Genomic DNA, 25,042 nt, shown 5'->3' on the forward strand with positions numbered 1-25,042 from the left:
AACAATCTTTTTCTGTGCCTATTGATTATCATAGTTTTCCGCTGGAGCTATTGATTTCCCCACAGAAATCACCTCAGGGAATTACAGTAAAATCATAATCCACTGGAAGAAAATCATTTTCAGAGTTTTTAACAGTTCAAAGCCTTCTCAGAACAATTGCACTGGCTAGATGTCCCTGCTTCCAATTGGCCATTTGAACGCATGCCTGGCACTTTTATGATGTAAAGAGAGTGTTATGTTGTTTTGTTACCACATTCAGCCTAGCTACAGTTTCGTAGTAATCAAGGGGGACTTTCCTGCAGGCTTTTGTAAGGTGCCTGTTAATGTGTAGGCAAATGTACAGAGACACACAGAACCAGTTCACTGCAGATCATTTCCCCAGAAAGCACCGAGGGCAAGGTGATATCATACTGGGGCTGTAGGTCTGCCCGGCTCAAATCTCAGAACCCATATCCACTCAGCTCCATTTGGCAACAGAATATTTCACTCTGTCTCTCCGCCTTTCTGGCTTTGGTCATTGCACATGTTAAATATACAGGGTACATGTTACAAGACACCGCTGACTCTCAGAACCAGCATTGGCTGAATTGGACCAAAGCCAGTTCTGGTGGAAGACAGAGACATCACACGGTAAAACACATTAAAGACATTTTCATGTTACTAAACACACACAGGTCTCCTCACATAAAGAATCATATTTCTCTTTGAGTTGATTGGTCACATAAAAGTTTCATCAGAATTCTCCCTTTTTTATTTGTATGACTCTGGTTGTCTCATAGGATAGATAATATTTCTGCTCAGTCCATCAGGCTTTTTGCTAGCGATCGTTACGTTGGTCCAACAATACAGTCTAAAGGATGGACTATAGAAGACGAGATATTGACTTTGTTTTTAAAAACTAAGCACTAGTCGATTAACTCACATTACGAGCTTGTTTGAATGTTGCTTAGTAACATCATCACAGAAGTGTTAACAGTTGTTTTTGTGTGATTATCCTTTACAAGAAAGGCTGTGGAACGACGACTTTGAAAACAAGTCGTTCCTCCTCAGTTTGAGGTCGATTTCTGTCTGCCCGCACAATTACGCCACAAATTGGTTCACATAAAACTAGCCTCTAAGTATTTTCTTTATTTGTCCCTAATGAATGTTCTTGTTGGCAGCAGCACTGTGTTTCTGATCAAGAGCCTCCCAAGTCCCGAGCTTCTCATTGTTCTCTAACATCTACCAGAGTAATGATCTCACTGGCTTTCCTTTTCAATCCTAAAATTAGCCGTTGGCGCTCTGAGAACATACATCTTTTGCTGAGAAACATATCCCACGATCTGGCTGTGCTTCTTAAAGGTTGGAATGAGAACTGTTGTCTTAGTTCCTGTCTACTAGTGGTCTGGATGATGGGATTAGATGTAATTTTGCTGTTTACTGGGAGGACCAGAAATACAAAGAGCGAAATGGAAACATTTGCATTGTTCATACTGCAAATCTGTAAGGTAGAAAACAATATCTGGTGGTGGTCAGGACTATGGGCCTCAGAAAAACTTTCCCGTACTGATGGCTTTTCTGTGATCTCAACCGTGGCGTGTCAGCAGAAAAAGGAGGTTGGGAACAGGAAAGAAAGTCCAGGTTTCATGGTTGAGAGACATATATTCTGGAAAGACAAATTAATATATTTTAGAGAAAGGAACGGCAGAGAGAAACTAATGTATACATACATATACACATACATAAAAGACAGAGAGAACTGATGAGAGGACTTCAGGCAGAACTACGCAGCCATACATAACTATAATACAAGCCCAAGTAGCCTGATGGAAGTCAGGCAGGTTTTTATTGGCTGCTGTGCACTTTTCAGAAGGGGATAATATTTTCATTGTGGAGTTATTTATATAGTTTAATTTTTCTGGTAAAGTCAATAATTTATCAAGGTAATGATGGTTGGAGTGGGGAAAGAAAACAAGAAAAAGGACGAATAATGAGATAGGAGGCCCCCCCAGAGAAGAATGGTTATAGTCTGCATGGGACTCGACTTGCTATGCGTTGGGCCTCTGCACGCTGTTGAGTCCATGCAAACGTCTTGCTGACTACCAGGACAGACGGAGCAGTCTGTGGGGAATAGTTTTGTCCTTATGTATCCCTTTTCTGCTTTCATGAATGATAAAGGGTATTAGGCCTTGTGGATGTTGGCTGTGGTTTTTGAGGTTGAAGTGAGAGGAGCAAAGAGGGAAGTTGGGGTTGAGTTGTGGTTCATCAGACGTAGTGTGGATTAGCGTGAAAGCTGGAGGAGGTTTAGTTCAGATGACAGAGGAACAGGAGGAGATTGGAAACTGGGTTGAGATTATTTCACAAGGGACTTTTCAAAGTCTTTTGGTGTCACATTGACAAGACGTGTCTTTTTGTTTCCATTCTTCATGTGTTGTGTCATGGGCTGGCTGGCTGAAGCTCCCTCTCCTCTCCTCTCCTCTTCTCTCCTCTCCTCTATTTCAGCTGAATTTTGTGCAGATTGGATAGCTACGTTGTGTGTGATCACTCTGAACTCTGATGATAATGATGATGAAAGTGATGACGATTGCAATGAGAAATGTTTATCATCCTCTTCTTTGTCCTCTTCTTGCCAGAAACATCAGAGTCTGTCTCCACTTGCCTGAAATAAAAAGTCTTCGCTCCACAATTACCTTGATTGAATGGGGGACTTCCTAAAGTGCAGCTGGCAGAAAGAGAGATCATGCTGTTTGTATATGGGTGCAGTGTGTGCAGAGAAGTAGAAATAAATGGGCAAGATAAGACTATTATAAAACACACACAGTCCTCTTGCCACCCCCATTCCTCACCCATTCACTCAGCCTGGCCGCACCATCGCTTTTTCATGGCGGCTTCAATAACGCCATAACAAATGGAGTCACGTAAATATTTAAATAAACACAGACTTGCATCCAAAACAAATAGGCTTGCGGGTTTATTAAAGAGCCCCATTGCTGCCTCTGCACGCAGCTGTAACAGAATATACAACACTTCAACTCACTATAAACCATTTGCAATAGGGAACATACCAGAAAGATAGCAGGCAGTATGGGGAAATGCCTCAGTGAGGGTATTTTTATGGTTGACTTGCTCAACCACTCAGGAAGGACATATGGATACTTCGTGCCATCGTTAAATCTGTAGTGGAAATTTCACTGGTGCTGTTAAGATGCTAGTGTTGTGTGACTGTGGGTATATCAGAGTGAATTTGTGCGTGTCTGCGTTTTTTTTCCCATTCAGAGCGCGAATTGCACATTTGTACGACGTGCGATTTACACTCACCACACCACACGCCCTCACACATTTTACAGCAGTGTTGCTCTGCTGCGGCAGTGTTGCATTGTACATCATGAAATGAGGCAACACTGATTTGTTTCTCGCCTTAAAGTCAACGTGTTGTAATGGGGCTCTGGTCTCTGCGTTTTCTGTGATCACTTGACACATGCTCAGGCTGTGGGCTTCAAAGACGCGGGCCTTTCACTTGCTGGGAGATGTGATGGAGCCGTTAAAGAGGATGAATAATCACCATCAGAACACTAGAATGTTTATGGGGGACGGGACTGGCAGCTCTACACACCAGCTGAACACTAAGAGAGAAAGACAGAGGGAGTGGCTGGAGAGAGCGAAAACAAAATAGAGAAGGAAAAGAGAGGAGAAGGGTGTATGGTCAAGAGTTTGGCCAATACGATATTAGCCTAATGGCCTAACTGAGGGTGAAAATGAGGACATGGCTGAGATGGCACGAGACAGGGGGAATAACCCCACTTTAAGAGGCCTCTCAGGACTTGTTAGGCCTGGGCAGGTTTAAGAGCTTCGGGCGCTCCTGTCATATTTCTCTTTCATTTGAATTTAGACCTCTTGTGTTCTCTCTGCCTTTCTCATTCTCTGTCCCTGCCTGCTTCTCTCTCTCCCCCCCCCAATCCTCTCCCTGTAGAAATGGCGGGCGCCAAGTCACTATAACAAGATGTGGCAGTTTCATTCCAAATAATGACCCAAGGATTAACAAACAGAGTCCTGGAATGGTATTTAAAACAAAGCGGGGAGCTGCATGCAGGCTGGCCTGCATTGTTACTGCCTATGTTGTACTTTAACGCACTTTCTGATTGGCCTAACAGACTCTCTCTGGGGAGGGACTTTCACAGTTTGGCCTACCCCCAAAATAAAAAAAAATTGATGATCAAACATCCTCTCCATGGTCTCTTTCAGGTGAAGGTTAGGCATGAGGTCGAACGGATTACAGTAATAACCAGTTTTTAGATGAAAACTGCAGCCTGTACCACCTTGAAGGCCTATCCAAAAAGTAATGGCCTCAAGAAGAGTGATGGGTTCCTCTAGGTTCTAGAGTCTAGAACATGACTCAGATAACATTTTTGAAGGCAGGGATTTTTGAAGGTATTGAATTGAGGTGAGAAGGTCGTGAAGGGGCAGCGTGTTCAAGGCTGAATTTGATAGTTATTGCTCTACCAGCCGTTGGCCTTCTCTGTTGGCCCAGTTTCAGCCTCTGTGCTGACGTGCATGTGTGCCCACATCCACACATGTATTGATACTCCATGCATATTGTGCATTATCGAATTAGCTCAGAGGTTTATGTTTGTACTGTTTGTTGCACACTGTGTACCTACCCATGTAAGCTCATATTCGTAATTGCAATTTAAACTGAAAGGAATTATAGTCGTAGTTTAAAAACACTCACACACACACACACACACACACACACACACACACACAGCCAAATAGTCTCCAACTTCCAGTCATGCAGGATCCACTCCACCCTCACGCTTACACTCTTGTGGTGTGTAATAGATTATTTTGGAGAACTGGAGGGACATGGTACAATTGTGACAGGGATTAATGATCTGAAGCTCAGAAGGGTGGTCTCTGTTTACTTTAAGAATTCATCAATGATGATTGGTGGGGGTGGGAACTCATTTTGGGGTCTCTTTTCGTGTTTTTTGTTATGTGTTGTCAGGGCAGTGTTTGTTGATATACATATGTTTGTGTTGTATTTTCCAATGTGGTAAGGCACTGTTTGGTTAGACGAGGACGTATTCCGGGTATGGTGGGGCTTGGCGGGGGCTTGGAGGGCTGGGGCGGCAATGACGTAAGTAGTAGTGAGACCGTGGTATTGCCAGTGATAACCACCAATGAAGTTGAAAATCATACACACCCACACTAACGCACACAAACGCTCTTGTCCATGTGCACAGATATTGGTGTCAATGTGGACTTCTGGAAACATTTTTTAAAAAGCACACATGCAGATACACGAAATTGTCGCAAACTACAAATAGTCACAGACATACACACACATGTATACACACACAGCATGCCCAATGGGGTAAAGTCTACTAGGTCTAGACAGCTAGGCCACATGACAGAGAGCAGCAGCCACAGAGCTGTGTCATGTCTTTATGGATCCCCTGCAGAGTTCAACAGGAAACAGCTTTCTAATGCAGTGTGGCAGGAATACTCTAACACACATACAGCCCTCTACAACAAAACTCTATTGACAACCCAATGATATCACAGCATTTTAAGCAGCACTCTCTGCACATTACTCAATGAAAGACAGTCTGTGAAACACAATCTGTCCTGTCAAAGTCAATTTTTGCCATCTGTGACTGTGGATATTTAGTAAAGTATATGAATGTTGGAACGGGTTGTGTACAAGGCTCACAGAAACAATGTAGCTGATGAATTAGAATGAGGGAGAAGGCAGATTGGAAAATATGAGCTGTAAAATGTACAAAATGTACTGTGCAATGAGAGTACCATCCATAGTACACGGACTGATTGTAGGCATCATGACAAGTACAGTGTATTTCATAGTCCCTAAATGCCAGAGGCACCTGGATGCTGAGTGTGAGAAAATACTGTAAGAGAGTCCAGACATGATGATCTCTGCCTTCAGTCTGCTTTCTTCCACTTACACACACACGCACCTGTGACCTTAGTCACTCAGCCAGACACACACACATGCACACACATGCACACACACACACAGAGACACACACACACACGCAGAGACACACACACACAGAGGTTTCCACCCACAAGATTTAGGCAGGCTACCACAGCAACCTCAAACCAGGTTAACTGACCATCCTTTTCGTATATTACCCCACGTGCAACACACTCTTGTTGCCTTGCCAACCAATCCGACTGTTTTAGTGATATTTGGGCGTGTGGTGTCTGAGGAGGCACGGTGGTGCTGTGACATCACCGCTGTTTCATGACAACTGTGGGATAGAGCTGCTGAGCAAGGCAGACCTTTAAATCATGGAATATGTCTTAATGTGTCTTCAGAGAGACCCCCCTTCCCTCACCTCCGACGCCCTGATGGCTTTAACATCCACAGACCTCAGGCTAACCTGGTTGAATGGTTGTTCTGTCTCTGAGCCTCTGTCTCAGTCCCTTTGTTTCTGCCTCTGCACCTCTCTCTCATGCCCAGTTTCTCCTTATCTGCCTGTCCTCCTCTCTCACAACGCTCTGTTGAACACTGAAGGTGTGTTTTGACCCTCAGTTTAACACGGTCATTAAAAACGCTAATATAGAAGCGGTTGTTGCTGTGTGATTTGTGTGCCTCACTGTTGCCATGAGTGTCAGCGCAGACAATCAGCCTTCGTCTGGACCACAGCAGGCACACTAGGACATGTCATGTCTAGGACAGTGTGTGTATGTGTGTGTTCGTTCTCTCAGTTCTCATAGTTACCTCTCTTACTGTAGGAGACAAGAAACCTGAGTACCAACATTACATCACCTCAATGAAGTGTCATTTAAACATCATATAACATGATACTGTACAGCAAATGAAAATAACAGTGAATTATGACGAGTTAAATAAAGAATGAATGAAGGACAGTACATTTTCTCATCTACCATATATTGTTTTTGTATAATATGTTACAGGGTGCTACAGTACTTCTGCGGTAAAGCGGTTATTTCATCACAGAACCAAAAGTTTAAACAAACCTAATTCACATGAAAAATAATGTAAAACCAGAACATGACTGATTGTTTAAGAAAAGTTGGTTTTAAACAATGTATTAATCTGATGTATTTTGTCTTCACTTCCTTTTTTCCCCAGAATCACGTCCCCTGTCCATCCCAATGAAAGTAATGCCTGACACCCCCGCAGAAGAGTCGTGGACAACCTCAGAGGAGAAAATGAAGGAGCTCATCGCTCACTCATGGGATGCTGTTAAACGTCTCACTCTACAGGTACCAAATTATACTCTCTGCATTATTGGTTACTTGATTACAGAAGCAAGTTTACAAGATACCCATTTCCTCTACTGGGCTGATTATGAATAATCTTTTAATGTTCCTGCAGTGGCATGTCCTCATGCCCCAATGTCCACCCTGCTGAAATATTCTTCAGCTACACACTGACTCCTTTGAGAGCTGGCATCCAAATATCTATCAGTAATGACTTTAATTGTCTTGCCCTCCCAACACGTACCAATCTTTGCAACATTTATCTTCGTGGTTCAAGTATTAGCAGCAGTGCCAATGCATTGCTCTATGACTTAACCTTATACAGAAGCTTTTAGCTGTCACCCAATGCCAGCAGCAACTATATGTTTTCAAACACCAGTCCCAAATCTATATTGGTGATCATTAACGCCTCTCCTAGTCTTGCGTAGTCAGAACTATCTCAGCGCTTTGTTTTAGCGCTGTGCTGGTGCTGAAGAAAGCCATTCTGTTATGGCTAAATCCCTGCAAAAGAAAACACCAAACCATAAAAAAAAAACTTAAATGGACAATGTCGTACATGGTATTACGTAGATTAATTAAATACATTGATTAAAAAGACTGGTATTAAACTATTATCACGAAGCTTGTGTGAAGTGGACCGGATTGGTACGTTGGTCACGTCACTGTCAGTGGGGCATTAAACAATGTGCCACATCAATTCCGACTGTCATTGCCATTTTCAGCATATAGCTCAGAAGTGGTTTTTCCACGTAGCGCCGAGTACTTTGAAAACTGAGATATGCAGATGGCGGAAGGTGAGGAGAATTCCAACTTTGAGTCAGACTGCCCCTCCCCCTGTTTTCCTCTTTCACTCCTTTGTGACGACAAACTGCTGAGATTTAGCTCAACCCAGCCCAGCTTAGCTCTGTGGTTGTGGCCATATGGTTTCCAGGGACCTCTGTTAGCTGTTAGCCCATTAGCCTGTTTTGCATACAGATGCATACGTAGCGTCTCATGTCCCTTTGTGGCAGGCTGACTTTGTGGTTCACAGACCGGCCTGCTGGATGTCCCTGTCTGTCTGTTTAAGTGTCTAACTGGGTAGTTAAGTGCTCCCATTGTGTGGCTGCTTGCTGCATCTTGACTGGACCAGTTAGCAGAGCCCACATCACAACCGGCCCCATCTGAAGTACATCAGGAAGTGCTGACAACTCTCTGACAGGCCTTCTCTTGATGCAGGAACAGGACGTCATGGTGTATGAACACGTGTGTCTGCGCACACAGCGCTCATGTGGTAGATCACTGATTGGAGCACATGGACGTCTTTGTGTTCAGTAGTGTGTTATATTCATTTATGATTGCTGGTCTACAGTGTGCAAACATTACTGTGAAGACGGTGGCCTTATTTACCTACAGTATTTATTTTGTTTTTACATTTTGCTATACCATACCGTACCATACCATACCATACCATACCATACCATACCATACCATACCATACCATACCATACCGTACCATACCGTACCATACCGTACCATACCATACCATACCATACCATACCATACCATACCATACCATACCATACCGTACCATACCATACTATACTGTAGCACCTTGTCAGACTACCATCTCTCAGATCCCTAGAGGGATCATAACTTCATTGGGTTCTATTTTTATACCTTTTCAGCAGTGTACTATATATGCAGGCAAGTCATCAAAGAAGTTTTCTCTTTACAGTTTTATTCATGGCAACAAGGATACTCTTACACAGAATTCAAAGGGCAGGTAAACTGAACCAGTCTTTGATCAGAATGTGGCTTTTAGGAAAGTTTCTTTGTGAACATAAACAATAACTAATTATGCAGAAGTCCAACAACATTCTAGGTTCATCTTAATTCTTATTGCGCGGACCACACAAACTGATGTCAGTCAAACATGAAAGAGAGCATGACGCATGTGAATTGAAATAATTCTCCAGAGCCCAGGTCCCATGTCAGCCCATTGAGCTGTTTACAGTACTTCCACAAAAGTTAACTCAACCCTCTAATAGTTTGCTGAGCCCGTCATTGCCTCCACTTTCCTCTGTCCCCTTCGGCTGTGCGACTGGGACCACACCACATACTGCAGCAGTAATTAGGAAACAGTCTGTCCTGTTGACATGGGAGTGGAAGCAGACCAAACCGAACGACCCAACAGCTGGTACCACTGGCCTTGGATATCCCCAAACTTAAACCACTCCATTTATTTTAGTGTGGTGTAAACAGAATACCTAATGGCTCACACTTCTGCTGCACATGTGCCCAATTTGGCATGCAGGGCTTTCTCCGTCTTTTACAGAAGAGAGAGGAGCATGAGGGATAGAGCGAAGGTGGGTGAATAAGATTGGGGAAGAGAACGTCACAAAAGTATTTATTATTCTATGGCTGCTGAGGCCACTTAAGACTGTTTAAACTGAATAGGAACACGTGATAGCTGATGATTGTGTAAATTGTTTTAAGAAATCTCATAGCCCTGGTCTGAGATGCAGTCATGATGCTCTGTCGCCATGACATAAATTCTTTCCTACAGATTCACAACAAGAGGCAAGGAGGTAGAGGTCTTGACTGAGGGCTGTTTTTAATAGGAGTACGTAAGAAATGAGTGATAATGCAGAATGGAAGAGGTACAGTACAGAGATTTTCATGTTTGGCTGTTGTCTGTGGTCATTTATTCCATTAGTGTCAGCAGTTCACAAATATCAGAGGACACTGGGGATGAAACATGTTCTTTATTTTCATTTTACTATCCTACATTTGGATCACACATTGAAGTCGCTCATGGTCTAATGCACTTTGCTGCATCATCCCTTATCTTACCTCAAGAAACAGCATAACCTCAAAAGATCTGTCTAAGCAATTCTGTCCCTCTGCACTGTGCATTTCATTACAGTATGACTCTATACTCGAATATAGCTTATGTAATGTCCTAGACACATATCCCACTCAAAACTCAAACCCAGAATAGCAGCTGGAAAAAGCAGAACATGCACTGTCTATTTGTAGCTTTCTGCTCTAAAATCATTCTTTACACCATACTTGTCTTTTTCAATGACAGACATAGTTAGTGTTGATTCCTGGTGATGTCCCGTCATGCGTGGTTAGGGCACAGATTATTATCTGGATCCATGAGTGTCACGCTCTATCTGTAGCTGACTGCTTCAACCAAACCCCAGAAATGATCCTGAGCCATGGCTCCTCTCTTACTTCAAATCCAGTACATTCCTATCTGTCTAATTTTCTAAGACCCTCTTCTCCGGTTACCTCACTAGGAATGATAGGCGATTTTCACCATGCAATGAAAATGGCCGAAACATTATTTGTAATCCATTCAAAGCTATCAAAGTACTTCTTTTAGTCTCCTCAACGAACAATGATAAAGATGATGGTAATGGTTAAGACAGATGGGCAGCTCATATTGAAAGCAGACAAGCTGGCTGACTCACAGAGAAATGGTTAAGGTTACATGTGCAGCTATGTGAATTGGACAAATAGGGGCCCCACATTTTTATACAGTTGTTGATTAGTTTAGATACACCTCAGGAAAGATGACCGGAGAGAATGTGGAAGTGGGCTAAAAAGAAATTCACTAAGAGTAAAAGAGCCCGTGTGTTTGTGACACCTTTGTAACAGGCAGGGTGAGATCAGAGGGACCAAACTGAGCCCCTCAGGCCATTGGTCATGCAAGGCTATAATATGTGTAGGTGGTGTTATTTTAGTTGTCACTTTGCATTAGGGCTGAAGGGCAGTGCTGCAGTTGTCACCCTGGCCAGAGTGGCCTGGCACATCTTAAAATGGCCACTTGCCCTCAGCCTCAGAGTTCTGACCCTCAGTATTACTTCTTTCTCTCGCTCCAACTCATTCTGTTACTCCTTGCACTCAGTACATTTCCTGAACTCCTCACTTTGCCTTCTGTGTTGTTACCTCTTGTGTCTTTCTCTGTACCCTGTGTTTCTCCCCCATCTTATTTCCTGCCTGCCCCTCTCCCCCACTGCTAACCCTTACCCGTTTTCATTCTGTCATTACCCCTTCTCCGCCCCGTTCTCCCGAAGGACACCCATGTTCTCTCTCTGGCCTGATAATAATTGCAAGTGATCAGAATGGTGATTCTATTTCAGGAATTTTGCAATAATTCCTTCTATTTAACACATGAATGTGTTCAGCGCTGGCAAAGGAGCACGTTGCTACCAAAACTGAAATGGGATCTGCTGAAACAGAGAGACCGTTGCCATGGAAAAATGAAGTAACACTGCTCCCTGCAGCTGCCATGCATTAATGAGTAGGATATTTTTTTTGTGAGAGAAAAAGAGGAGAAAAAGCAGTGGGGTAGAAAAGGTAGAGTGATGGAAAGGAGACGGAGGTTAGCGAGCAAGGAAGAAGGAAAAAAATGGGCAGAAGATGAGTTTGAAGGCAGGAGGAAAGTGAGAGAGAGATAGAAGGGAGATCATGTGTACTGTATGTTTGGTGTGGCTCAGTTGGAGCTGGCCAGCTGGTTTCCATGAACAGGATCTGACCCCCGGCTGGAGCGCCTTCTGCAGGCACATTACTTCATCCTCTGCCCCCCTTCCTCCATCCTATCATCCCTCCACTCAGCACCTCATCCTCCCTGTCAGTCAGACTCCACAATTTCCAAATGAATTGCAATTACAACTTTAATTTTGTGCCACTTAAAACACCATGCTTCTTTGTGGATTGTGGTAATAAATTGTCAATTTTTCAAACTTGACAGCCATGTTATAAATCCTGAGGGTTGCTATCTCATCTACTGCATAATGTAAACATTTTTTTGGTGGATACTGCAAATTTAGGTGATCTGTGTTGGTGAAGTGCATACATTTACATTTATCATGATTAACCTCAGTGAAAATTAAATCTAACTCCATTCCAGCTATGAATAGGGCCATAAGCTACTCATTGAGAAATTTGGATTTGGATTGTTTTAGGTTAAAGACGCTTAAATCAGGACAGTACAATTGATTTTAGAATAAGTAGAGTGACAAAAGGGCAATTAAATGAATGTGTAATCTCCCCTCGTACAAAAGCTACCTCCACATTTCCCTGTGCGTTCTCTCAGAAGTACTCTTCATCAAACATAGCATGCTTGTTTGACTTTAACATTGACAGTTAAATCACACCTGCACACAAACGGACTTAAATCTGTATATTTTACTGTATCTATCACACTGAAGAACTAACAGTATTGTACATTTTGAGCTCCTATAAATTACATAAGTTACATGCTGCCAAACAGTCTTGTTTTTTCCATCAGTCTGAAACTGAGGTGAATTCTATATGTTTGGCATGAATAGGCTCATATTATTGCTAGTAGTCCCTGGTTGTCTCACAGAAAGCTAAGTACTGATTGGTTCCAGTGCCAACAGAGAGAGAGGTTAATGCTGAGAACAGAAGTAAGTGTCTTTCTTATCATTGAGTCTCCACAAATGTCTCCACACACTGAATGATACATAGAGCAAATTGTAAGGAAAGAAGGAGAGAAGGATGAACAGAGAGGGATACAGTGGAGGTACTGAGGGAATATGAAGCAGAGAGTGAGAGAGAGGTTGTACATTCTCTCCTGATTACACACTCATCCTCTCTGGTATCGCCTGATCTAAATCAAGACCTCACAATGTAACAGTAGATGTGTCATTAGCTGTTTACTGGGTGAGAACACTGTGTGTGTGTGTGTGTGCGTGCATGTGCGCATGTTGACGGGAGCGCTCATGTGCATGTGTGGCCAGAATCCCGTTCCATCATCTGCTGCTGTGTCAATACACTGATGACCTCACAGCCATTATAGACACACACACATATTTGACCCTCTCAACGGGCTGCACTGGAAAAGTGCTTACCAGGATTCTCTTGTGTCTGTAACCTCTTGAACCTCGGAGGCCTGGAGACCTGGAACTGATTTTCATTAGGATAAAAACTCACAGCAGCTACAATTTCAAGATTGGGATGTTTTAAAAATTGTCAGGGAAAAATGATGGTGTTTTCACCCTGATCTTCTGAATGTGTTGTGGAAAACTTGTTTGGAGGTGAATCTGGTTAAATTCTTGGAGCACGCTTCCACCCTTTGTCCAGGGACAGAGGGGAAAGCCATGCCAAGCACAGGTCAAATCAGATCAGCTGTGGTTCAGTACGGCCCAGTTTGGCCTACGTGATTGGGTCACACCACATAAATCAATAGTGGTGAAAATGTGCCAGACTTAGCCAATAAAACCTCTTTTCATCTGCAGTTCATCCAATCTGATCCAACTTGGCCTAGTATTACATACTGCATAACATAATCACAGCCACCTCCACTCACTTCAGCTGGCTCAGAGCAAAATTTATCTGGCCACGCTACTACTACTAGATAAACAGAGCCAAACTTATTTCATACATCTGACCAAACTACAGTCCAACCTGCATACCATTAGTCCTTGTCTGTGAAGGCTTTTGTCTAAACTCTCAACTGTACCACGTTTCTTTTATAACCTATAGCCTGACCTTTAGCCCCATTACTTTCCACTTCACCCCATCCCCATTTAATGGGCAGTGTCTTTCTCACCTACACTAGGCCACTCCATCCTAATTGTCCCTGTCTCTGTTCAGCTGAGAACTCACATTGGAGCGCACCCAGTCTTGAGTGCCCTCTCCCAGTGCATCTTCAGGCCTAGTTTGGCATGGCCACCCCTAAGACCCCATCTGTAGTGGCTCAGCATACTGGGGTGGTGGAGGTGTGATTGTTTGAGATCAGGGGTGGGAGCAGGCGAGGCAGGCCAGGCCAGCCGCACTCCTAAGGCCACTGTTGGATCAATAAACGCAGCGATCAAAGTCGCAATTAACCCACCGCGCTAACACAAACAGCCGGGCCAGCAGAAACAAACAAAGCCTTCATGTCACCTAAAGCGTTTATTTTTGCAGATTTCCACCTCGGCCAGGGAGACCTCCAGCGCTTGTCAGCTTCTGTAAGCAGTGTTAGAAGAGAGGAATGCAGGGCCACAGGGATGGCTGGCTGCCTGGCTGTGCTGCTGTGCCAGGCCACGAGCTTATTGCTTGTGGTGGCATGTGGGTGAGACCTAGCCTATCTGTTGTCAGGAGGCATCACGCTTAGATGCCTTTCACATAGACATCAGGGAAGAAAGCTGCAGTCTGGGGTTGCAGGAAAAACTTAATTTGTGTACATCCATGCACCGCAACACACATCTGCACAGTGTCATCCTCAGATACACACATTAATCATGTTAATTTACAGGGAGACACTATTTACACTGTTTTTACACTATTTACTATTACACTCACTATTCCAAATGTGTTTTTGGACTGAGCTGAATGCAGGAGGATATGCTGAAGAAGGGGGAGCAGAAGGTTAACAGTGGGTGGAGTATCCAGAGAGACTGGATTGAGGGGGGGGGGTTGCTCTGTGGACCTTCTGTTCATCTGACCGGCCACTTAGGAAACACAGTGTCCCGTCTGGTTCAGAAACAGGAAGATTACATTTGGAGAGGTATCAGGTTTTTAAAAACAAAGGGATGTGTTTTCCGTTTGCTGCCGATCTCTCCACTGAGATTTTTCTGCTCCAGAGTTGCAAATGTTTTCACCTGGGATGCTGAGAGGGTGTTTCTAATTTCCTCTCCTCTATCTCTGGGTGATTTCCTGTGTGTCGTGACTTGCTTATTGTGTGTACTCAAGTGTGTGAGAAAAAGAGAGTGTAGTAAAGAAAATGAGAGGGAAATGTGTCAGTAGATTCGTGCTTGAATGTGCAAGGTTACGTCCAAGTGTGTGCGCGCTTCACATGCTGTGGGGTCGCTCCACAGAGAGGTGATCTTGGCCTACAGGGTTTGTGCTGTGCTGAGGTCTGTACAGAGCCTCCAAGTTTCTCTTCCCTGCAGTGATATGAAAACAGCAAGCCTAACAGCGGATCTGACCTCAGTGCCACAGGACAAATGCCTGAACTGCCTGCGTCCAAGTTGACTATGACAGAGACTGTATTTAGTGCTGTCAGAATTATGGAAAGCTGTGCAGGAAGAGTAGCCACCAGGTATTATATCTTCATCATGTAGTAAAGTCAAAATGTAGACTCGGGTTTTTAAGTTTATCGGCTCAGATAGAAGAGGTTAGTCAGCAGCAGTTTCTGTGTGAAGCACACCGATTCATTTATACAATGGAGCACTTGAAGACTTTTTCTAAAACAATCTCCACAGTTTTAAGCTCTGAACGTATAACCTTGTGTTGTTTAGTTATAATAGCTAATGTTTCCAGATCTCTCTCTCAGACAAGACCAGTCTTTCTGCTTTTCTTGCAATCTGTCAGTTCATGTCTGTAACATTTAACTCAGCGTCTAAGAATGACTATCTGAGAATAATGCAGTCTTAGCTGAAGTTGCTCCTCAGAGTATACACGCTGTCCTCCATCTAACTCACTGTTCTGTCATTTACTGGCGAGGCACGGCGGATCCTAAGAGCCTCCTGTGGTTATATAGGCCATTTCCACATGGCCCCGGCCTTTTAAAGCCTAAGTGTGTTTGGCCCTCAACTTCCTCTCTATTAGAACCTGCTCTGCTGGAACCAGATAAACCATCTTCAGAAAGACTCACGGGACAAATGCTACACAAGACAGATCACACACTTCCAATGCTTACTCAGAGGAGGAGGAGGAAGTAGAGGACGCTTTCTGGGGGTATTAAGACTGAAAGATTTGAAGCAGGGTCCACACATGTGGCTGGATTCTGAACGCTATCTGATGGAGCGGGGAAGTGATCAGGAATAAAACTGAGCAGAACTTACCACAATAAATGGAACAATCTCATATTTAGAACTCTGTGATGTGATGCCAGGCAGGGATGAGAAGGAAGAAATACACAAAGAAAAAAAAAAAGTGTCCTTAGGCATCCTACTATTTAATCAAAGTACTTTCCAAATGGATATGTTTCGTTTTTCAGGCTTTGTTTTTTTTTTTTCATCTGTCTCTTTTCTAGTAGTATTTATTTACTCCTGACAGCATGTGCTGGCTTCCTGATCCAGAATCCAGATTGAATTAGACTCTGAGTGATTGTAGATCAAAGTGTAAGAAGATCCTTGTTCATTTAGAGGCCTAAGAGGAAGGGATCAAGGCCTAAGTCTCAGGATAAGCAGTGGTCACCTACTAAATAACCAGACTGTCACTCAAAAACCACTGGCACTCTCACTCTTTGGGGCTGTGGGGCTTTTTACCGAATCTTGTGTTGTCAGCGTGCACCCTGAGACTTATACAACTGATGAGCACTGACCTATCGTGGTACATGATGTGCAGATCCCTATATTATTTCCAGCTAGTGTCTTTCCCCTGATGGCTGTGTACTGTCAAACATCTCATCTCTGAACGAGCCAGCCAGATAATAGACATTTTCTCTACATACCAGGGATGGACTGATGAAAGGCAGCAATGAGTAAAATGCATCTTTATAAGTACAAACGCGCACACAGTCTTTGTCTCTGGCCAAACAGCAGTATCCTCACTGCTCTGTGTGAATCACATTGAAGGGGAGTCTCCCATCAGTCGAGCCTTTGGACGTCTTTTGTGGTGATTTCACCCTCAGGGTGAAGTGGAGTGTAGGAGGAGGAGGAGAGAGGATGCAGCAGCCAGATTGTTGTTGTGAACTAACTCAGCACCCAGCAGCCGTACAGGGGGGGTATAACCTTATAGCTTCGGCAGTGTTGTATAACTGACTTCATTGCTGTTGCAGGTGCCATCCTTCAGAGGAAGCGGTAAGCACAGCGCCAAGTCTCAGCAAGGATATTAAAAAGAGATGGGGGAGGCCCTCTCTCAGAGCAGCACTTGTTTGAAGAAAAAGAAGACGGGGGATGTTAATTCAGGTGTTTTGGCTTGGAGCCACAGGAATTTTATTATTGTTATTTTTATTTTGTTTATTTTTTCCTTTTCATTCTGAATTTAAATAACTGCAGTTGCAAGGGGCAAAATTATGTTTGATTGCGTGTGTGTGTGTTAAGGTTTGCATGTACTATATGTGAACATGCAAGCACACATATGATGCATGTGTGTATGTGCCTTTGTAAATGTGTAAGTGTGTCATGTGAGCATGTTTTCACAGTTAAAGCCGGGCGCGTGCAGCCTCATAAGGAGTTGATTGGCTCCAATCTTTTTTTTTTTTAAAGGAGATTTCCTGGTCAAAATTGGAAAGTGTTTCCGCTGTTTTTGAAGTATATTAATAGAGTGTGCTGCGAGTGATACTCCCTGCCCTTAAACACACACACAGACACACACTCACATTGTCCCTCTGTGTTTTTTTTTCCCCTCAATGAATCTGTCATTAGAGGCTGTGGGTAACTGAAGTGCAGTCCCAGGCCACTGACAGTTAACTCCATTTATTATTTTTAATGATTTAGTTTCACTTTGTCAGGACATGATGTCATTGGACAAAAGGAATGAGGAATCATGACTCTTTGACTCCTCTTTTCCCCACTGAACCCTCTATAATGCTATACATACCACATGAACACACCTACCATTCTTAGACTTCGAACTAACATTAGGCTTCAGCTTGAATCCAGTGTGGTTCAACTCCAGATACCCCTCTTAATCTGAAATGAATGTCTCACCATTACGATTGTTAAAACATAGCTCGTACATACACACTTCCAAAAGCGCCGCACAACCCTGTGCTGCATGTACTGTTTGTTGTACCTGAGTCGTTCCCAGAGGCCGTCTATCTGTCTTTTCTTGCTGCAGCTTTATTCCACATTACCCTGAACCCCACAGAGGGTGAAGTTGTGTAACAGATATTCCACACTGCAATTATACTTCTGGCTTTCAGATATTATTTGTGCCCATTTCTATTTTTAAATTCATTTCAGAACTTTCCTTTTGCTGCACTTGGAAAAGCTGCCTCTCCATTTTCACTATGCTGTTATGGATAAAAATGTAATTTAGTTTGCTGAGCCTTGTGAGTGGCTTGTAAGTACTGTAACATGCTGCAAATGTGGCCCTTTGCCTCCCAAACATGTGACGGAATGAACTTTTAGGTAACTTATTTTAGGTCAAGCTGGCATGTCTGTCAGTTTCCTGTCCTGTCAGGACATTGTGCATGCGTTCTCTCTTTCACACGAACATACACAAACCTGGCATGGCCATCTGCTCGCAGTAGGGGGACATTGTCACACAGGCTAACTGCTTTCAGTGCTGTGTTTATTGGCCTGTTACAGAGCTGTTAAACACAATTGTGTGGAATACCAAACATGACCCTGCACAACCTCAACTGAACTTTTACACCTGAAGTTGTGACATTAAACACACATACTCTCACTTTGTTCACTTTCAGATTTTCAGCTTTGACTTTTTTTTTTCTGTGTATGCAACCATTCAATAACCTGTGACATAAGCACTGCTCCCACCAGCTCTCCTCTCCTCTCCTCTCCTCTCCTCTCCTCTCCTCTCCTCTCCTCTCCTCTCCTCTCCTCTCCTCTCCTCTCTCTGGGTTTCTTTTCCTCCCATTACTCCAGTCACAACTTCTCTACACAGACTTTCCACCCTGAATCAATGCATGGTCATGGTGAGAGACCTGGACACTGACAGCCAGGCAGTGTAAGGGACGAATGGACAGAGTCACAGGAGGCTCGGGTGATGGAGGGATAGAGGGATGTACAGTTGGTGAGGGGAAAGAGTTGTCAGCAGTTTTGGCAGTGGTCTAAGCAGTGATGCATATGGGACACTCTGACCTCAGAATATTTCTCTCTTTGGATCTGTCAGTGCTGTTCGCCATTGCCAGTGCTCTCTGTCTTGCCCTTTGTTACCCCTGCCGCCTTTATTTGGATACTGTATATCTGTCTCCTTGTGTTTGTGTGTGTGTGTGTGTGTGTGTGTGTGTGTGTGAGTCACAGCTCAAACATGAGACCACAGAAGGGGAGCCTTGGAGAGTCTTCGAGTTTAACCAAGGTGACCTGCTGTTAGCGGTAGCCCAGGGAACAGGGTGGAGAATAGCCAGTAGGCTCTCAGAGGGTTCTGAGTTCATGTTCCTAGACGGGTAACACAACCGCAGAACCAAGGGAGGGCATTTACAGTTTTCTGTCAATTTGTTTGACTGGTATTTTCATCTCATCTCAGCATGAGTTGGTCTGAACTGGTCTTTAAATAACCAGTCGTTTGCTGTGACAGGGAAAGCCAAAGTTTTCCTTAAAGAGGGCATCATGTAAGTGAACATGAATGCATTCAGCCATATTGAACATTCTTGTTTTTTGAGTCACGTGCAGTATTCACAGGGGACTAGCTTTGTGTTGCCCTCACATGATACAAAATAGTATATGGCATGCATGACAGCTGTGCCAAAAGACATGAATTATAAGTATGGAGATCTTTTTTGACATTCTTTGAGGAACCCTACATACAAGTACAGGAATAAATAGGCTAATGTTTTCAGAAGTGGATGTGCTGCTTCTGCTTGACCTGTCATTGTAACTCAACTTTACTTTACTAAGTGCCTCGTACTGACTAGGAGATGTTCATTGTGGGAAAGGTGATGTTCTTTTTGTAATTTACAGAGGAAATGGATTGTGTATACCAGCATGAGGGGTGTTGTGTCTCTTACTACCTCTTTGAATTGTCCCATTTGTCCCTGCAGGATTCATCATCCAGTCACAAAAACGCTATGCCATGACTCATGAAACAAGAGATTTTAAAGCAGATTTTTAAGGATTTCTCGGTATTGCAAGATAGAGCATTTTTCTACATTTTTACTACTTTCTCATGAACTATTGTACTCACTTAAAAAAATTGGCACATTCATCCCATGATTGTCTATCACTCTGTGTATTTTGCTTCAGATCCAGATGCAGATTAAACATTCCTAAACATTTTCTATTATTAAAATAACAAATGTAGATGACTGTGCAGCCTTGGCAGAGGCATGCTCTCCTTCTGAGTGCTTTCTACTTCTCATTATATTTTGATCTTAGTTGTTTACCATATTTGTCTTGGATACAACTTCAGCCAGTAACCATGATGCCTCCTGGAGTAGGTATGGATTACAATAAGTAGTTTGTTCAGGGACTTTCTGGCCCCACAGACTTTAGCACGATTTAACCCAGACCCTGGCAGGATATTTGACTAACATTACAGTTATTCATCTGTTTGCTGTAGCAGTATTGTCCTTGTCTTTCTGTGCCATCGTCCTTCTTCATGCAACTATGGAGTTTGAAAACAGATATTCATTCATGGCTGCAGCCTCTTGTCCCCAGTGCGTGGTATACACACTTCCCTGTTGTTCTTATTTACCCTGTTGACCTAAACTCCCTCAGTCACAAGAAAAGCAAATGTTCACTGCCCTTGCTCTCACAAGGACTCATGCACTGTTGCCATTGTGAATTACAGCATGTTTGTTTCTTTGTTTTTTGTGGCTTTTATTAGCTGTCACTTCAAGGGGGAGAAAAGAAGAAAACAGCCGATTAAAGATTAGTTTTGTATCACCCAGATTTAGGACTGACAGGCCATTTTCTTTTCCATTACATACTTAGGCCCTTTGAAGCATTTTGAGCCTTTTTGCTATAGTGTAAACATCTAGAAACAGTGGTCGCTATGCCCAGTGAATGCCATTCAATTGTTCAACTTTTTCCTCTGTTGTCATCTGTGAGATGTTATCTGATTGTTGTTAGTATTTCACTGTGTGATGTGGCAAGTCTCTAGCTACCATACACTTGACATCATCTTTGGCTTTGTGTTGCCATGGGGAACAACAGCAAAGCATTATAGTCATAAGCAAACACCATTAAGGGCTATTAGATTATGTTTTATTATAGACACTCACACTAGTGACTGTGATGGTAATGTATGCAGTAGATGCCCATTGCCATAGGTTTTATTGATATGTACTCCTGTGGTGCAACCTACTCTTAGTACCGAACAAGTCCCCTTTTCCTTTGCTAAGTTTTTCCAGAAACATGGGCTGACCTGAAGTATGTCAAATCATTAACTCACCCTTTCCGAAAAGTTATTAACAAGATATATTTCATATTTATTTTTGATAAAAATACCCCACAATTGCCAATAAAAAGGTTAAAATGAAATAAAATATCTGGTGAAATCTTACATCTGTGTCTTCTCAAACGCAGACAGAACAGTTTCCTTCTGTAGTTAACCAGGGTGAACCTTCATCAGTGAGCATTTATTTGTGTTTGATATTTTCCCATGGTTATATATAAAAGTTTGACTCCTGAAGTTTGATATATGGTGACAGATTTAGTCAACCATCAGACACAGCATAGGAACTTAAATACTTTATGTAACTGTAGTTGATCATTTACAATTGGTCTGTATAGTAGCTCTGAAATGACCCATTTGAAACAGTAAATGTTTAAGTATAAGATTACTTTCTATTTGTTATGATTGAACTTAGCATGCATCGTTATCTGTAGCAGTAATAGAGTTAAATACAGAGATATACATGTGTGCATACTTTCGATTCTACATTTGATCTTGGTTCTGCACTAAAGGAAATGATTAGTCAATTAATCAAACTGTCAATTAAAGGAAAATTAATCAGTGACAAATTTGATAATGCCTTAATTATTTTGGTAATTTATCAAACAAAAAAACAAACATTTGCATGTTGCAGCCGCTTAATTGTGAATCTTTGCTTGTTTTTCTCAGTTTCATGTCAACGATATTTGATTACTTTGTTTTTATAGATGACTGGTGGAACAAACTAACTAATATTAAGGCATCTCTGTGGGTTGTGGTCACTTGTTTTATTGTTTTCAACATAGTTTAAAAAAGTCTCCAGGGTTTTCCTTACTGTGTGCTTATGTTCTTCATACTGACACCCCATTGCTGATTATCAGCCAGTGCCATTGTTCAAAAAACATTTGAATGCTTGAGGAATTAGCCCAAGCAGAAGAAGAAGTAATATATGTGAAATAATGTATATGGTATGACGAAACCAGAAGAGGTCCAGCAGGAGAACATTAGCCTCAGGCAGTGAGCTCAAGGTGCAGACCAGAGTCACAGTGTTAAACCCAGCGGTTTCCGTGTGTCTGCCTGCTTTACAGCTTAGCCCTAGCTAAGATCTGCAGCAGACCAGGCAGTGTCAATGGATTTTCTTCCTGCGTGTCGGCTCTTAAAAAAGGCCAAAGCCTGATGTGTCAGTGTGCAAAAGTGTTCAGATTTCAAACCCCCCTTTGAAGAGTAATCAAAAGAGGAAGCAGCGTGAGATGAATGTGTAACCGCATCTCTCCTTCTTTCTCTCCCTCTTTCTCTTTCTCTTTCTCTTTCTCATTCTCTGTTACTCTTGCTCTCCATCTCACTGTCTCAGCCTTGTTCAGTTTCGACTGTTCTCGGTCTTTCTCTTGACTCTCATCAAAGCCGGGAGAACTGGCTTCCATATAAAGGCCTGTCAGAGGCATTCCAACATTTGCGTGTGATATTACCAGAAGGCTGGGCAAGTGTACGTGCAAATATCAGTGGAGGACGTGTGTAAACATATTACAGTATAACAGTACTTACTTGCCAGTCATTAAACTGAGAAACTCTCTGACTGACACATGCATACACACACACAGAGTATCTGGCAGCACCTGCTGTCTGCCCCCTGGACCCTGCACTCCTCTCTTTCTGTTAACTGGTCTTTTAAATCAGTGCAGCCTCGGTGTAATGGAAAAAGACACTGCTCTTACACTTACTGGCTACTGGCTACTGGTTACTGACCTAGTGGCTTGTAAATTTGCTTTGTTGGTGAGCAGAAATATGTGTGACATAATGCAGCTGGAATGGATCTCAAGTTCAAGATTTTACTGTCCAAAGTCCCTGAAATTGTAAAAGGTGTTCTGTTTCCTAGATATGGAATTTCACATTGGTTTTAAATGGGCATTCAAAGTCTTATATTCTACTTAAAAGGCAAAACCTACTGCCCAAAACAGGACTGAGGTTATTATGAGTAATGTTAGAGCATGTACAGTAATGGTCTTATGATATGATAATATATAACAAAGTCAAGTTTATCATCAGCATCAAGCAGAACAACATGCATCATTACATGTGGCATGGACTGTTTCCATTTTTTAAATAAAGGAAATGTTTATTAACCATGGTCAATCTTTTCCAGCAACACCCAGCATTGTGCACACACTCTTTCTGAGGTCCTTTCCAGTGCACTCCAAATCCTCTAATGTTGTAATGTTGGCACAAAGCAGTGGCCCTTGAGCACTTTTGGCACACGGGCAGCTCACTGAAAATTATGTCGGAGGGCAGAGCCAGGTGGTTGGTCAGTGATCAAGTGACAATGAATTGATTTACATAATTTCATGGATCCTTTATTTTTCTCTCCCCTTCCCAGCTGGAGCTGCAGTCATGCTGTGTGTTCCTGCCTAATGACAGCCTCCCCTCCCCAAGCACCATCATCTGCGGTGACATTCCCGGCACCGTCCGTAGCTGGTACCACAACCAGGCCTCCATGCCGGGGACTCTGGTAGTCTGCCTGCCACAGATCAGCGTCCTCAGTGCTGGGCACAAGTACATGGAACCGCTGCAGGAGCTCCCCTTTGTGGTCTCCAAGCCCATCTTGGAGGAAGGTACGTTTTCAAACTGTGTCTATTAAAATCTTAAATTTGATTAGAGTGAGAAGAACACACACCCAGATACTCAGTGAGAACACCAAATGATGTGGTGTCAAAAAGATTGATTTGAGAGTTTAAATGCAAAAACAAAATGTTACATTTGGAAGACAATGATGGTAATAGGTTCATAGGTTAGGAATGGGAGTCTTGGAAAATAAATTTCAATGGGAGGGAAAAATCTACTTAGCTTTTATTACAAATGAATCTGCTTTTATTAATAATTGTAATGAATGCTTTCATAATAGTAATAGGCTACATAATGTGAATTCATCATCACTATAGCCTTTTCAACACTGAGCAAACCTTTGACCCACTACTACTCATTTACCATGACAAAAGACAAACAAACTTAAGTAGAGCAACTTTGAGAGATAGATCTTGCACATGTGGTGTGCACACCTGGTAGAGTTGACATAAGCAACAGTCAGACGGGTGAGCAGTGTTTTCTCTTTAGAAGAAGAAGAAAAAAAAACAGGGGGCCACCCTCCTGTTTTTTTCTCTCAACTGTTCAATGACATCAGAATTGGGCATACAGATTTCAAAAACGGAGGAGAAAGAAAAACGACAGCAAAAACAGTGACATCAGCAGCCTTGTCAATGTTGCCGTTAAAATTAACAACCCATGCTTTTGGTAATACATTCCTACCCTTTGAAAAGTTCTTCATCTCTCATTTTCAATGCTCTGGATCAAAGCGTCCAGCCCACGGCGCATGGGAAATGTGCGCTTCATGGCTCAAGTTCCTCTTCTCTGTAAGATGGTTCTACCAGGTTTGGCAAGTTAACAGGTTCAGCTCCCCCACTGTGGCATCTTGTCTCAGGCCCACAGATTTAGAATAGACCCTTATTTTATGATGTGTTTTGATGGGATTCTCTACCTGCTTATTGGGTGTAGAATGTTATTTTTGAGACAGGACACTACTCCTTTGTGCATCTTTAACATTTTCCATGAAGCTTTCTCATCCCATGTACAGAAATTGGCTTTGATGTAAAATGTGCTCACTATCCCTCTATTTAAATATATTGCGCTCTTCTTTTTCCAATTCTCTTCTGGATTTTCTTGTATATCTCTTTCTCTTCCTCTCAATTTCACAATTTCTTGGCTTGTGTTCTTTGCTCTCCCTTTGCATGACATCTCTGTCATCCTCCGTGCTCCTCTCAATCTATGCCAATATCCCTCTGTTGCAATTTTCATCCTCTTTCTCCCACTGTTTCAA

General features: G+C 42.7%; 1 protein-coding gene across 1 annotated transcript in view; it reads left to right on the forward strand.

Moving 5' to 3' along the window:
- LOC139205776 (intermembrane lipid transfer protein VPS13B-like) overlaps positions 1–25,042 on the forward strand; it is a 309,322-nt gene that overhangs the window by 133,194 nt on the left and 151,086 nt on the right. The window contains exons 22-23 of the mRNA XM_070836087.1: positions 7,103–7,236; positions 23,549–23,783. Of these exons, the coding sequence (XP_070692188.1) occupies positions 7,103–7,236; positions 23,549–23,783 (369 nt within the window). The remainder of the gene's footprint in view (positions 1–7,102; positions 7,237–23,548; positions 23,784–25,042) is intronic.

Source organism: Pempheris klunzingeri, chromosome 8 (genome assembly GCF_042242105.1).
Source record: "Pempheris klunzingeri isolate RE-2024b chromosome 8, fPemKlu1.hap1, whole genome shotgun sequence".
Taxonomy (NCBI): Eukaryota; Metazoa; Chordata; class Actinopteri; order Acropomatiformes; family Pempheridae; genus Pempheris; species Pempheris klunzingeri.